Genomic DNA, 15,557 nt, shown 5'->3' with positions numbered 1-15,557 from the left:
AAGTGTGCAAAATTTCAAGATGATTGGACGTACGGTCTCGAAGCGAAAAGTCTTTATTGTTGAAAGAAGAAGAAACGCACCATTTTGTCCCTCCAGGACGTGATCACTATCACACGATCTCCCGCGGTCATTTGAACCTCAAATCAAATTATACTTGAAGATTTGTCAATAGAAGAGGTATATTAACAAACGAATGAAACAGATTTGGTCAAATTCTGACTTTTTTAACTCGATCGCATTTCACACAAAGTTGTGAGAACTAAAGAAGAAGAAACCTCATTTGGCTTCTCAGATAAAATAAATAATTCTGTCTGCAATTTCAGGTTAATTTTCTTTTAAAAATCGCTTTTTCTGCAATCAGTGCATGGATTGACATGTGTGGATGTGTGTGTGGGTGTAGGGTGGGGGGGGGGATGTGTGTGTGTGTGGGGGGGCGGGGGGGGGAGGGATGTGTGTGTGTGTGTTGTGGGGGGGGGGGAGGGTGTGTGTGTGGTGGGGGGGGGGGGTCTGGGGATGTGTGTATGTCTGTGTGTGTATGCATGTGGGGATGTGTGGATGTGCGTGTGTGTGGATGTGTGTGTGGGTGTGTGGGGGCAGGGGGGGGGGTGGATATGTGTGTGTGTGGGGGGGGGGGGTGTGCGTGTGGAGGAGGGGGGGTTGGATGTGTGTGTGTGTGGGGGCAGGGGGATGTGTGTGTGTGTGTTAAGGGGGTGTGTGTGTGGGGGGGTATGTGTGTGGGGATGTGTGTGTGGGGGGATGTGTGTGTGTGGATGTGTGTGTGGGTGTGGGGGTGTGGATATGTGTGTGTGTGGGGAGGGGTTGGGGTGTGCATGTGGAGGAGGGGGGGTTGGATGTGTGTGTGTATGTGTGGAGGGGTGTGTGTGTGTGTATGTGTGGAGTGGTGTGCGTGTATGTGTGGAGTGGTGTGCGTGTGTGTGTATGTGTGTGTGTGTGTGTTGGGGGTGGGGAGGTGGGGGAATGTGTGTGTGTGTGTGTTTGTGTGTGTGTGGATGTGCATGTGTGTGGATGTGTGTGTGGGTGTGGGGGGGCGGGTGGATATGTGTGTGTGTGGAGGGGGGGGGGTTGGGGTGTGCGTGTGGAGGAGGGAGGGTTGGATGTGTGTGTGTGTGTGTGTGGAGGGGGGTGTGTGTGTATGTGTGGAGGGGTGTGCGTGTGGGGGGAGGGGTGTGTGTGTGTGTGTGTGTATGTGTGTGTGTGGATATGTGTGTGTGTGTGTGTGGATATGTGTGTGTGTGTGTGGATATGTGTGTGTGTGTGTGTGGATGTGTGTGTGTGTGTGTGTGTGTGTGTGTGTGTGTGTGTGTGTGTGTATGTTGGGGGGGATGTGTGTGTGTGGGGGGGGGGGAATTGGTGTGTGTGTGTTTGGAGGGGTGTGTGTGTGGGGGGAGGGGTGTGGGGGAGGGGGGATGTGTGTGTGTGTGTGTGTGAAGGGGAGGATGTGTGTAGGGAGGGATGTGTGTGGGGTGGGGGAGGGATTGTGTGTGTGTGTGGGGGGGGGGGGGCGGTTGGTGTGTGTGTGTTTGGAGGGTGTGCGTGTGGGGGGAGGGGTGTGGGGGTAGGGGGGATGTGTGTGTGTGTGTGTATCGGGGTTTTATCCAAGGGGGTTGTGTCAAAGCATGTCCAATGAAAGTGGTGTTGTATCAAAAGTGGGGTTGTATCAAAAGTGGGGTTGTATCAAAAGTGGGTGCGAGTAAACCGGTCATCACTGCCAGCAGTTTTAAAGTAGCAGTTCTAGTTTTCTTTATTTTGTCTACATTGTTCCAGAACTCACAACAGGCTCAGATAAACTTTAATTCGTTCCTGCAGAGTTCCTAATCTTCCTCCAAAGCTAATAGGTTAGTTCATCAAGAGTGAAAAAAACAACACCCTTGCCCGAAGCTAAAATTAGAAGTTTTTTTTTTTTTTGCTTTTTTTTTTTTTTTTGTATACAAGATCGAGGCTCGTGAAAGAGCTAACATTAATCACACAAAAAGTCAAACTGACACAAACCGACACATAAAACACAAAATAAGGGGAGCGGTAGGACAAGATGGAGAGAGAGGGGGAAGGACACAAACACAACATTTGAGAGCAGGGACATCGAGAGAACTGTGGGAGGGAGAGGGCTTGGGGGGAGGTGGGAGAGGTATAAAACATATGGACACTGCAAGGACTTCCAGGAAAGAAGTTGGAATTTCGAAAAAAGTGTACCTGGGGTGAATTAGCGGGGGTAGAAAAGATCAAGGTTTTGGATGGGGGAAGATAAGAAATGGTGGTGAACAGCTGTTTTAAAGACCTGGAGGGTGGAGTGGGATTGAAGGGAGTGGGGGAGTTTGTTCCAGAGGTGGGGAAAAAGGGGAATGAAAGAGTGAAGGTGAGCAGAGAGCCTAGATTTTGGCAGTTTAACCATAAGAGGGTTGCTGGCAGATCTTGTGCGACCTGAAGGAATATTTGGGGGACAGAGAACAGAGAGAGCTGGGGGAGCAAGGCCGGAGAGGAGTCGGTAGAAGACAGAAAGACCACCAACCTGCCTGCGGTGAGTGAGTGAAAGGCCCTCGGAGTTAACTTCATGATTGATTATCGCTTACTGGAATCCGAAGTTCCGCGGTTTCGGCACTCCTTGACGCTGCAACAGGGTAGTTGACATGCTCGCTTGACAAGGCCCACATCTGAACCTGATGCGTACAGTATTAGTGTTCAGTACCTCTGTTGCTAACATTTTTATCAATGCGTGAAGATGGTGGATGCAAGACAGATGTCTTCATAACTGTGAACGATCGCCTAATAAATTGACCTTTCTTGAGCGAGTCATCATGCAGCAGTTGCAAAATTAATACAGCGCAACAACCTTTATCTACCCCCCGCAGATCCTCGACAACAAGACCCCCTCGAAGCAGCACCTTCCTGTAGGCGCTCGAGTTTGTGCTTACTGGAATCCGAAATGCCCGTTCCTTTATCCAGGCACCGTGGTGCATGGTAAGACATCAGCATCTGTTGCTACACTTCTTTTGCCCCTGTTGTCAGCCATCAACACCCATTCTAGCAAACCTCCATTGCTAACCCCCATGTTCATCCCAACACTGATCTTCGCACCATTTTTTATTTCACCCATTTTATATTGTCATTCCAGCTTTACAGACTTCTGCCGTTGGGTGGCTATAACCCTCGTTAATCACAACAACGTTTCTGTTTTGTATAAAAGAGGTTGTGGTTGCTTATAGTTGGTTCACATTTGTGTGCAATGTTGAGTGCTTCCAAATCAGGAATAGCTCAAACCCTATGACATAGCACCGAGTCTGGAGAAGGCTATCTTCATTACCAATATGCACGATTAAAATTAAATGTAGGCCCAGGCCATCGATCTTTTTTTTTTTCATTCTACCAGACAGGAGGTCCAATTCCCCCCTTGCTCTCTTGTTTCGGCTCTGTGATGATCGCATCCACTGAGTGATAGCTGGTTATTTCATTGGACCCACCATGATTGATGACAATTGTATTGGGGCCGCGTTGGAGGGGGATTTTCATATTCGTGCACGTTCTGCCTGATCCTGCTGCACTCCATCAAGTCTTCACAGCCCAAGGTCGTCAGAGTGTAGGGGACATGAGTAGTGAGAGTGGAAATACAGAGTATCGGCAAGAAGAGACCCAAAACCCCAGGTCTATCGATTTGGAATGAGGGTGAGGATATGTTACTGCTTAAGAACTGTCTGTCCACCATTTTGGGTGTTCTTAATATCGCAATAAGGTGTGAGGCTTCATAGCGGCCATAATTTGTGAGGTGGGGAAGGGATGTGGGAGAGATATCTTTACAGATTGTATTTCTAAAATAACAATCGAAAGGGAATTGGGAAGTTTTCACATGCGCTTGCAAAAGCTCGAATCAACAATAACGCTTTGGAGAGTCGTTTTGGAGGACACGCATTTATCTTAAACCATCTGGGCCAGGCTTCAGCCTGGAAACCTTCTCAGGTAAACGGTTCTCAAAATACAAATGCTTCCACTGAGTTTCCTGGAGCAGGAGTATGAGGATTTTGAATGCAAATAAAGTTTGCGAAAAAGGGTGGGAAAAGGCGGCACTTGCGACCTCACTGACCAGCAAAGTTCTGAACGCAACCGTAGTAAGTTGTGGCATAAATCTGCAGGCAGAAGCATTAAGCCTGTTGCTCTGATCTGAGCATTATTAGTGCTTACGGATAGATAATTAACAATGGTGGTAATGAACCTGATAACATTTTCTTCTTTGCGTGCTCCAACTTGTGCAGGCAGTCCGAGGCCTACGGATAACAACACTGTGACAATCGACTTTGATGATGGAGATGTCGGTAAAATTGCTTTGTTTGTCGGACGTGCGCCTTCTGCCTGCACATTATTCTACGCAATGTGAGTTCTACAAATACAAAACATTTCGTTTTCATAGCTGGTTAAAAAAAAAAGTTTTTTTTTTAAAGTTTACAACACGCTGGTTTTTCCTCATTCCGAAGTGCTCGAAGAGCACATCCTCTCAGTGTCTCAGTGGTTATATTACTCATGCTACAGGATTTTTACTATATTTGCATTGCCAGATGCTTATTTAAATGTTTAAAGTTGGCCTGTCTCGCATTCCATCTGAAATGTTGCCTCATGATGCTCGGAATACAGGTTAAATTCCCATTTACCATACGTATTTTCCGATTGTCTACAAATGTCCTTGAAATTCACATCAAAGTACACTGATGTCTACTAATGTATTTGCACTTCATGTGATTCATGTATAATCTACTGCGAACATGAAATCAATGTTAAAACAAAAACAAAAAAACTTCCTTGCTGTGGTATGTCCAACTGTTAAGTTAAAGATGCAGCAAAGGCCCCAGGTACTAGAATTCACAACAAAGAGAAAGTGGGAAGATCCCATATGGTGGAACCAGCTTGACAAGCCAAGCGGTGAATCCATGTATTATGGGCGACCGATTCAAGACAGGCTTTTTTGAAACCCTTGGGAAGACAGTCAGGCCTAGAATGGCCAAGGATTTGCCTTCAATCGCTTTGCCAGTGTCTTGTGGATCATTCAAGGATGAATAAGTGAACAAGCACAGCCTGCTCTGCCCCAATGACCCTTATATCGCTAGCTATGCCAGGCTGAGCTCGAGATTTTCCTGCAAAATAGTTTTTAGCAGGTTTTGGGTCACACAGAGCAGACAGAAGGAAGGGATGGGTGTGGATTACAGAGGCAACGGGGCATGGCGGAGACGAGGGGAGGATGGAGAGGCGTGGCACATATGGAATGCAAAATGTGACCCCTTTTGTTTGGTTGTCGTCAGGCATTGAGGTGACGGCACCCACTGCACGCTCCAGAGATGGCGGTCGAGGAAAGAGGGTGCCTTCCAACACTGCCAAAGACAAGTCAGCAGCAGTGCTGCATGACCTTTTGGGGCCTGGGGCAAAGGGCAAGGGGCGTGGGAGCAGCAACAAGGCCTTGGGAAAAGACAACCATGGTATGTTCATCGATAGTAATAAAATAAAACTCATCAATAATGTTAACATCCACCAGCAAGTGTTGTGTTAGCCCCAAATCAAATGTTGATGTTTCTGTCTCGATTTGCTGGTTGTGGGAGTTCAAATTATAACATTTATTGAGAAACAAACTACCACCAGAAATACTAGCTTTAGACCATCTGTTTTACCTGGTTAAAAGTAAACCCTGCAGATGTCTTGTTGTATTCATACTACTACCACCACCACTACTACTATGACTGCTACGACTGCTACAGCCCCAATTATTCCCACCTTTTTGTGAGGTCAACTGGGGAACATTTTTGTCCCAATCTTTTCACGAACCAGTTTTCCAGGCCTGAGGCTCAACTCAATGCGATTTGGGCAGGAATTTGTAATTTCTTTAAGGTGCCGGCAATAGCTCACCTACTCTTTGCGAAGGGCACTGTGGGATCTTTGATGTCCACCAACTAATGCCGGCAGACAGGACGACCAGTTTAACATCCATCCGAGGGACGGCACCCAGATTGATCAATCACCCTACCTGTGAAACACCAGGATGGCAGGTTATAGCTCAGTCGGGATTCTAACACAGGCTGGACAGCTCGGAGGCGAGTGTGCTTACATCTACGCTTTTCTGCCAGCCCTGTATCCATCATTCGGTACTCGATTAAATTAAAACCTCGTTTACTGCGTTTACTTTTTTTATTGGAGAAGTGAAACATATTTGAATATTTTTCACACACTTGTGTTACATAGGAGAAGTTTTTGTTTATTTGTAAAGTTGCATGTTTTCTTACCCGTTACCGCTCCACCATTCTTGTGTGCGTATTTAAGGGGCCAAGTGGGATAAAATGCAGGGTTTTACACGCCATCAAACAAATGCACATATCTACACTCACAGACAAGCTACCCCCTACAAACCATATATCACTGGAAAGCTGACAATCTGGAGAATACAAAAATTGAAGAATTGAAACAATACACCTTCAAATAAGGAAATTACATTTATTTTCCTCAACACAATTGAAAATTTTCATTTTTGCATTTTGTCAGCAAAATTGTAACCCCATACAACTAACTCAGGCAATCTACTTTTTTTCCTCAGTTTTACATATTATAGGGATGCGCTAATATTTCAATGATGGCTTTTCTTCAAATCAGTTTATTTCAGCTGCACACTGATTATTTTTTGTAGAAACAGAAAAGGGTGCATTTTACTTCATTTTTTTTTTTTAAGTAGGGGTATCTCTAAAAGCCATCATTCATTCACTCAACACCTCAAACCTGACATTCTGACCAAATTTGAAGAAATTCTGATGATTAGTTTTTGAGTTATAACAAGTTTATGAATATTCATAAGAGCACAGACTGTAGAGTTTGCCAGTTTTTAAAACATATTTTTAGGGATATTTAGGCCAAAAAATCCACTTCCGGTTATGAAAAAGGTACTTCCGGTTTAACAAATGATTTACCTTTGACAATTAGACCCATATTTTCTGGAAAAATAGTTCAATTTTCACATTAAAAGGATTGATTTCTGAAAGAACATACATCATAGAGTATTTTGACATGAAAAGATTAAAATATATATTTTACTCAAATTTTACCCCACTCGGCCCCTTAAACGGTCCAAAAATGTACGCTTTTATCATACTTCCTTCCTTAGTTTTTTTTACACTTCACACGATTTATTAAGGAGATCACACATATATTACACAAGTACAAACCTGTCTGTGGTTTCCACGTCATCGGGCAAGAAGTCGGAGTTGACACCAATTTTTATTTAGATTCTCAATTCCCCGAGTTTTTCCATCTGTTTTCATACTTCCTGTTGTTGCGCTTGCAACACCACAGCTTCAAAGTCTTGCAAATGACTGTGAGATTAATGAACCAATCATCTTCACATACACCACATCACAGTCCACTTTTATAGCGTAAAAATAAGTTATCCGTTCCCACCCGTTTGCAACATTTCTCACCGGCTAATCTACAATGCTTGAAGGAGTCTTTGAGTTTCTGAATAGCATTCATTTTTTTTGTTGTTGATCTTTGATGCTACTGTCACTAAATATTAAACAAATAAATTGGTCTGGCTTTCTCCTTTTGCAGGGAAATCAAGTGCAAAGGATGTCTTTGTCTCTAACCTCCTCACTACCAGGACATCTAAAACTGATGCTTGTGAAGATGATGAAGATGCAGGGGGTGAGCAGGATGATGAAGAGGAAGAAGAAGAAAGGGACAATCAGAGCCTGGCAATATCCACCTTAGAAAAGCCCTTGAAGAGCCGAAGCAAAGCATCGAGTTTTGGTTCTCAACAGGAAATGACACTGGAAAAGGGTATGAAGATGAAGACCGTTAACCTTCAAATCAAAAAGAAAAGCAAGGCCTCGAGCAGTGTCAGTAGTGGGTCTTTTTCACAGCCAGTCCTCCACACATCTCTTTCAACCTTACCGTCATCATCCATGTTTTCACTGGCATCATTCACACGAGCTGTCGAAGGTGAGCAGCCGAGTTTCACCAACCCTTTCCTTTCGTGCCTGCCAAATGCAAGCACCATTATTCGACCCTTGAGGAGGGACAGTGGGCCAAAAAATGCACCAGGGAAGGTGGCCATAGGAAAGCAGCGATTGGACAGTGACTTGTTAATAAAGCTTGACCAGGAAGGTGTTATATTTCCTAAGACTAAAAAGACTAAGGCATTGATGCTGCAAGAGGGTCACAAGCTCCAGTCTGGGGATGTTGGTGGGCCCACTGGAAGCTCTCTGGAGTTCCCAAGCTCTGGGTCACAGCGGGACACTGGCTTGGATGCTGAGATCTCAGCAAAAATGGTGCGTGTGGCTTTGCCCAAACTTCCTGCCAACTACAGCTTTGGCAAGTACGGGGAGGATTTTGCCCGCACTGATACGCAGGGCTTCAGTGAAAGCGACAGTGACTCTTCGGAAACCTCAGACTCAGAAGAGGAAGATGAGGAATTGATAGAGGAGGAAGATGTAGAGGAAGAAGATGTAGGGAATGCATTGACAGTTTCACATCCTGGCAGAACGAGGGGAAATGCAACCTCTTACATGGCACACGGCCTTCTCTCAGCACCTTCTAGCTCCGAATCCAATTCATCGATAAGTGAGAGCGAGGACTCGTCATACAGCTCGGAGTCGGACACAGACTCCGATGATGGAAGTGTGCCATCATTCCTATCAACCACACAGACACCGACTTCATCTGTTCTCCACCTGTCGCACTCCGCTGAGTCGGTGACAGTCCCATCACCCTTTCCCGAGGCCGGCCCCAGCTGCCCCTCGAAAACAAAGACGAGGCTGGCTAAACGAGAGTCAATTAGGACGCAGATAGCTGGAGGCAACCGGGAACCCACCAAGCGACAGCGTCTGCCTTCTGTGGAGAATCGTCCAAAAATTTCAGCCTTTCTGCCCGTACGACAGCTGTGGAAATGGTCAGGAAAGCCCACACAGGTAAGAAACGCTGAGCAATTATTACAACCGTCCATTATTTTTGAATTTCATTTTGTTCGATTTTATTTCTGCCTATCACCATTCTTCTCCACAAACGTTGTAGTTGTCATTGTTATCATCTATTCTTCCTCTTTTGTATTTTTTTATTTTTATAACAACACTGATCCCAGAAAGAGATGGTTTCGTTCATTATCAGGACGTTCAACATCGTGCCCAAACGTACCATTAGGCATACATATTGTAAAGGGTTGCAACAAAGTAACTTTTCAGAAATCGAGGGGGAAAACTCTTGTAAAACAAAAAATCGTAAAAACGATGAGTTTCACCACGACTCCGAAACTAGCTCTTTCAAAGAATGTCAGAAGCACATCTCTTAAAGTAATTTAAAAGTAACTGCACAGTAATTTAAAACTGATCTATGAAAAACAAAATGACACCTTTTCACTCAAAATGAGACAAGTGTGATCTATGTATGGTAAACAAACAGTGAAGAGTTACTTGCTTAGGGGTAGGCTTACAGTCTAATAAAACGTGCTCCTGACAATCATTCAAAGAGCTAAACATGATCAGTGGTGGAGCATGTGATATCACTATGGGCTAGTACAAATGAGCTTTAGCTAATTATATTTTGATCTCCTATGACTGACAGGAGGACTCTAATGGAGGTTAACCTCCTTTAAAAGACGTAGTTGTTGGATCGTATTTGTGGATTGAATAAGCAGGAAGTTGAGTGAGGGAAGCAAAGAAAAGCTGATGTTTTGAATGTTAGCCAACACTAGCCTTCACATGGAAGACTAGTTCTTCATCTCGGATTGGATTTGTAGTTTAGAACTCAATTTAGTAGGTAACTAGGGTATATTGACACTACAGGTATGACGTTCATCGTCTGAGAAGGTGGATTAAATTTGAATTGAGCTAATGTTTAATAAGGTATAGTAAAAAGGTAGACTTTGGTTTAAAAGAGTGTGTAGATTCTTAATTTTTGATGGAATATATCTTCATAGCATCGCTAAGAAAACACAGTATTCACGCAGTACCTGCTCTAAAGCGAGTGTTGAGAATCAAGATGGTAGAAAGTGAAATAACATGGAGGACTGGAGGAGGAGCAGGATATAATGAGGAAATTTCAGGTCGATGGAAATATCAACTCTGTTGAAATGTACAGACCGTTACAGCAGAGTGATGATTTTATACAATCTTAGGTATATACAAAAGTCCAGGCCAAATTTGAACAACCACATTCTCTACTTATACTGTTTAGGATGATAATGGCGATGGCTTATGTTCACGTTGTAGCAATATGGGCTGGAGCTGAAGGAGCATGATCTAACTTTTTGCCACTAATCTGTGCACAGCGAAGAGGCGTCAAGGGCAAGGCGCGCAAGCTGTTTTACAAAGCCATTGAGCGCGGCAAGGAGACCCTTCGGGTGGGGGACTGTGCCGTGTTCCTGTCTGCCGGTCGGCCAAACTTGCCTTACGTGGGCCGCATTGAGAGCATGTGGGAGTCTTGGGGTAGCAACATGGTGGTGCGTGTTAAGTGGTTCTACCATCCCGAAGAGACCTGTCTGAACAGGAAACCAAATGATGGAAAGGTAACACTGCCCACACCAATTATTGGTTTTTGTTATAACCTCGTGCAAGTCTCTCAGTTATTATAAGCTTAGGGAAATGATTTCTCATGGCTAATGTAACGTATCCACTGTCGGTTGCCAAAGTGGTGGAAAGGTCATGGTTCATTCAATATTGATGCACAGATTGACTCGGATGTTTTTTTATTTTTTATTTTAAGAAAACCTTTTGCTTTTTGTACGCTTAATCCATGTTCTATAAATGTATTAAGTTGTTGGATAAACAGACCTATATGGTTCCTGGATGCATAGGTAAATGACAGATTGAACTAGAGCGGCACTCAGTAGAGAGCATACCTCCACCAGGTGAACAGTTTAAGTTTTGTATCCTAGAGTAGATCAGAAAATCACAACACAGAATAACATTTAATCAAAATCATCCGTCCACAACTTTTAGAGATATCCTGCTATATATCGTTTATGGCCCTTTTTCCCAATGGTGAAGAATCACTTTAAAATTTATACTAGCCGGATCCAGATCTTCACCAAAATTGAATCGATTCTTCCTTGTCACACACACAAACCTGTCCGCCAAGTTTTGTCCAAATCCGTTGAAACCCTTTTGAGATACCCTGCTATGTATCGTTTTTGTCCCGATCTCCCAATGGTGAAGAATCACCTAAAAAAATTTACTAACCGGATACGGATCCGGATCTTCACCAAAATCGAATCATTTCATCCTTGTCACATACGCTACATCTCTGCCAAATTTCGTCTGAATCCGTCCACAACTTTTTGAGATACCTCGTTCACAAATGGACAGACAGGCAGTGGTGAAAACAACCTCCATCCACCTTTGGTGGCTGCGGTAATTAAGCCGACATCCGCGACCACACGAACGATCTAGAACAAGGGAAAAAACCCCTGTGGCCAAACTACACACCCCCCACAGCGGAGCCTGGACCACCATATACAGGATATAACTGTGATTTTATTTACTCCCACATAAGGTTGCAAAACAACATACATGATGAATGTTGCACATCATTTCAGGGGAAAGTTGTTGAACTTGAGTCAATTTTCATTTATGACACTGAAAAATGTATTCCAACAAACACTTCATGTTGCTCCTGTCAGATTTACCATATGCTCCCTCCCCCTTCTGACCTTCCCCATTGCCACAGCGAGCCTTGTACCAATCAGAGCATGCGGACGAGAATGACGTGCAGACCATCTCACACCGTTGCCAGGTACTGAGCCTGGCACAGTACGAGCAGGTGCTACGTGGAAAGAGGAATCAAAGTGACGGTGACCTCTTTTACCAGGCTGGATCATATGATCCTACTACGGGTGTCCTCCTGGACAACGAAGGCATTCCTATCCACTGCTGAGCCTTGTATGAAGTGCAAGCATATGGAAGGAAATAAAAAAAGAGGGAGAGGTCAGATTGAGAGTGGAAAAACCAAGAGTGTGAGGACAACAACTATTGAATGCATGTTAAAATCGTTTGTGGAGCTTCGGGCAAATGGAAGCACACACATTCATCTCTAAAACCATTACCACTGTTCAACAAATGGTTTTTAACTACTACGTACTCTCTGCACTATCCATCTTGGTCCAACGATACCTGTGAGCCAGCAGGGAAGCTTTCGAGTCGAGGCAACATCAGAAGGGTTTTGTTGGAATGATAGAACTCAGTTCACATCCCAAATTGATGAAAAGGATGAAGAGAGCCATGATTTTCTTTTTTTTTACCATACCTACTACCATACATCCAAAAGTATACTACGATGGCAAAGAAATCCTGCAACGATGCCAGGAAGGACAACATGGTGATTCTAGAATATTGTTTATATATTTTCGTTTTTGTGCTGCAGTATGGTCGACTTTTGTGGAAACCATAACGCAGCAAGTCGGTTCTGGCCACAACAGTTTGGTGCTGTCGAAAAGCCATGCTTCCTCTACCGTCTAGAGGAACAGCACTGAAAATAGGCCTAGGAACAGACTTTTCATCAAGCACACCTGTAGACCATGCGCTCGGACACGAGATTCATGGCAAGCCAGAAGGTTGTAAATTACGATGTTCTCATGATGCCAAAGCACCTCCCGTGAAGCTGCTTTTTCTCAAATCTAACGGACTTCGTGGGCCTTTGCTACCCTGTACATAGACCGCCCTCCTCCCCACCCCCAAGTGCCATGAGCACACCCACCCCCAAGTGCCAAGAATTTAGTTCTCGGTGAGGCAAAAAGACAGCACTTGCGTTATTTTTATTTTGGCGCTTGTACGTTACAAGTGGTCAACGAGAAAATTGACAATCACAGTTTCATTGTGGATAGATGTAGCCTCTCTGTACTTGATGCGGAAGACATCAGGTTGCATAGCGGATGAATGCTCAACACTAATGTTTCACGATGGGACATATGAGGGAATCTCGAAGTGCATTGAACATTCTGCTGAAAATTGCAAAACGTTGTTTGCAAAATTTGGACGTCGCATCATGTTTGCCACTCAATCTTCTCCCATTGTTTATACTGCATTTACTCCCTCCCAGTTTATTTGCTTTGGATTCCCGCTGTTTGCTATGCAAACATGCACAGTGTTTACCTTTTTGAGCTGACCCACCTAGCAGTCACTCCATCTACGGTGAAAGTAGACAATGCATTGGAAATCTTTCCATCAATATCATAACATTTCAAAAAGCCAGTTGCAGAAATCCAATGGACTACGACGACTTTACGTAAACGTAGCAGTTTCTGCAAAACACATGTGCGAGACCAGCAGAACAAGATGTCATGAGATAATTAAAGTGCGGCTGTACCACCTGCAGCACGTATCGTCGTTTTAGAAACGTTCCAGTTGTCAGTGTTGGTACTTGTGGTATTCTCAGGGGTGGGAAGGGGTTGGGGTTGGGGGGGGGGGGGGGGGAGTGTGAAATGGTTGTGAAGGTGTAAAAGATGCAGAATTTAAAATAAAGGATAAATTTATGGCGACAAGTAACGTATTTGGGGACACTGACGCGGGTTCGTCGGCTTCCCTCAGTGACTTCTCGGTAAGTTCTCAACTGTTATCCCACACTGGTCGTTTGAAAAATGAACAATGGGATGTCTGTACATAGCTGGCCTCAAAAACCTCTATTTAAGGAGAATATTTTTTTGTAGTCAAGGTGTTGTCGTCACTGTTTAATGGTAAACGTTAGCTGCATTGTTAACTAAAGATTTAAGGAAATTGCGTGCATGTATTGTTCATAGGGGACGTACACTTGGGGCAAGCGGATGGCAGTGTGTATATAGCATAACAATTTTGTAACAACACTAAAACAATTTATGCTTTGTTAAAAGCCCCTTGGTTTATAAGACATTTTTGAGTATTTAATTTTGTATCTGCACTTCCTCCAATAAATACAGCAATACATGTTCCAAATGTGTTCTGCTTGCTCTTTGCACGACGACGTTGTCTTAAGATGTCCGAGAAGGGATAGTGAAAGATAGTTTCTTTTTTTCCCCAGCCTGCACCGTGCCTTCTTTGCCTCGGATTTTCTACACCCCATTGACTAACGGGTACAGACATGTTCTTAGGGCTCAAATGCACTCCGAGCTTGATGGTGATTGAAGCTCGGCATACCTGAAAATGTTGTTTGGTATTAGTTGCTGTTATTTTCCCAGCATTGCACCAATAAACGGGCCTGGTGACAGGCCATAAGTCAGTCAATCTGTGCCAACCTTTTACTCTGGTTTTACCCGATATTACCATTTTCTGTGAATGCTCATGTCTTCATTTACTGCAGCGTCTACAGGTTTCAAAGGAGCTTCAACTTCTACACCTACTAGTTTGGCAATATTAGGACGCAGACAAATTGATGTGGTGCATGAGATTTGAATTTGAAGCATTGCTTTGAGCCAAACTAGCTTTATAACTATTTGACTACAACATGGAAAACATGAAAAGTACCAAATAGTTGCAAAATCAAACTGGGCATCGTCGTTTTTAGTCCCCCACTGGGTGTCAGCCCCGGCTGGGGCCTTATGTTTCCCATCCTGCCCGTCCGTCAGCCCATTCATCCATCCGAAGCCTCTAGTTGAAAATAACTGGACACATACTGTATCTTTCTTATTTGGGACATGAATGCAATAATATCTGGGCATGAGGAACGTTGAATGATTTTGCATTTGGAGCCAAAGGTCAATGGCCATACAATTTCCTTTGAATTTCCAATTAAAGAAAAATTATAGGATTGTTTATATATGCTTTTGAAAACCATTATTTATTAATTTTTTTGTACACAATTTACCACCTCCATTACCTAAGTTTATTTCAATGTAAACTCCACATGTCCTATTTGTAGGTGCGGTTGGGGACACTGTCGTCGATGAGGACTTGTATTCTTGTTTTTGTTATTTCTTCACGAGACAATTTTTTGATTTTACATTTTTTATAAATCAAAGATCGGACCACAATAACAACAAGAAAGAGCAATCAGAGATTGCAAACCCTCGCCAGGATGTATTTTCATTGGTTTTTATGGCTTTTGTGTTAAAACAAATATGGCGGCTGAACCACGTGACCGATGACGTCATCATTCTTTTTTTCTCCACCAACCTATGCCTACATGACGCTCAAGAAATTTCAACCTTGATCGCATGAAGTTTTGTACTTGTCGAATTATGACGTCATAATGGAGGTACATCATCATTAACATAATGACATAACATAATGACATCGTCATAATGACATCATCATGAACATATTTTATTGCCCATGGAGAGTTCTTTACGATGAGCCATGTCTCAATTTTTTCTATTCAGCCCTTTCAGAGATATAGAGGTGCAAAGTTTTTCGGTGTTTCCAAGATGGAGGCCGAACCACGTGACCTATGACTTCATAATTATCATCAAAAATTATGCAGGTGGAGTTGCACCTATGGTGAAAATTTCCTGTCGATCGGACCAACGGTTGCAGAGAAAATCATATTTATTCTGTGCGGGCAAACAAACAGACAGACAGATAAATAGACTGAAATGCAATACCCTCTCCTCTGGCGAAGGTAAT

At 43.6% G+C, this 15,557-nt stretch overlaps 1 protein-coding gene across 1 annotated transcript in view; it reads left to right on the top strand.

Moving 5' to 3' along the window:
* The window catches only part of TNRC18 (trinucleotide repeat containing 18), a 183,419-nt gene extending 169,200 nt beyond the window's left edge, over positions 1–14,219 (top strand). Inside the window, 7 exon segments of the mRNA XM_068126273.2 lie at positions 2,868–2,976; positions 4,263–4,336; positions 4,338–4,380; positions 5,301–5,474; positions 7,585–8,942; positions 10,298–10,534; positions 11,695–14,219. Of these exon segments, the coding sequence (XP_067982374.2) occupies positions 2,868–2,976; positions 4,263–4,336; positions 4,338–4,380; positions 5,301–5,474; positions 7,585–8,942; positions 10,298–10,534; positions 11,695–11,901 (2,202 nt within the window). The 3' untranslated portion in view covers positions 11,902–14,219.
* The last annotated feature ends 1,338 nt before the right edge of the window (positions 14,220–15,557 follow it).

Source organism: Myxine glutinosa, chromosome 10 (assembly GCF_964187855.1).
Source record: "Myxine glutinosa chromosome 10, kmMyxGlut1.1, whole genome shotgun sequence".
Lineage (NCBI taxonomy): Eukaryota > Metazoa > Chordata > Myxini > Myxiniformes > Myxinidae > Myxine > Myxine glutinosa.
The sequence above is the reverse complement of the archived record's forward strand: the minus strand, read 5'-3'. Positions and strand labels throughout refer to the sequence as shown.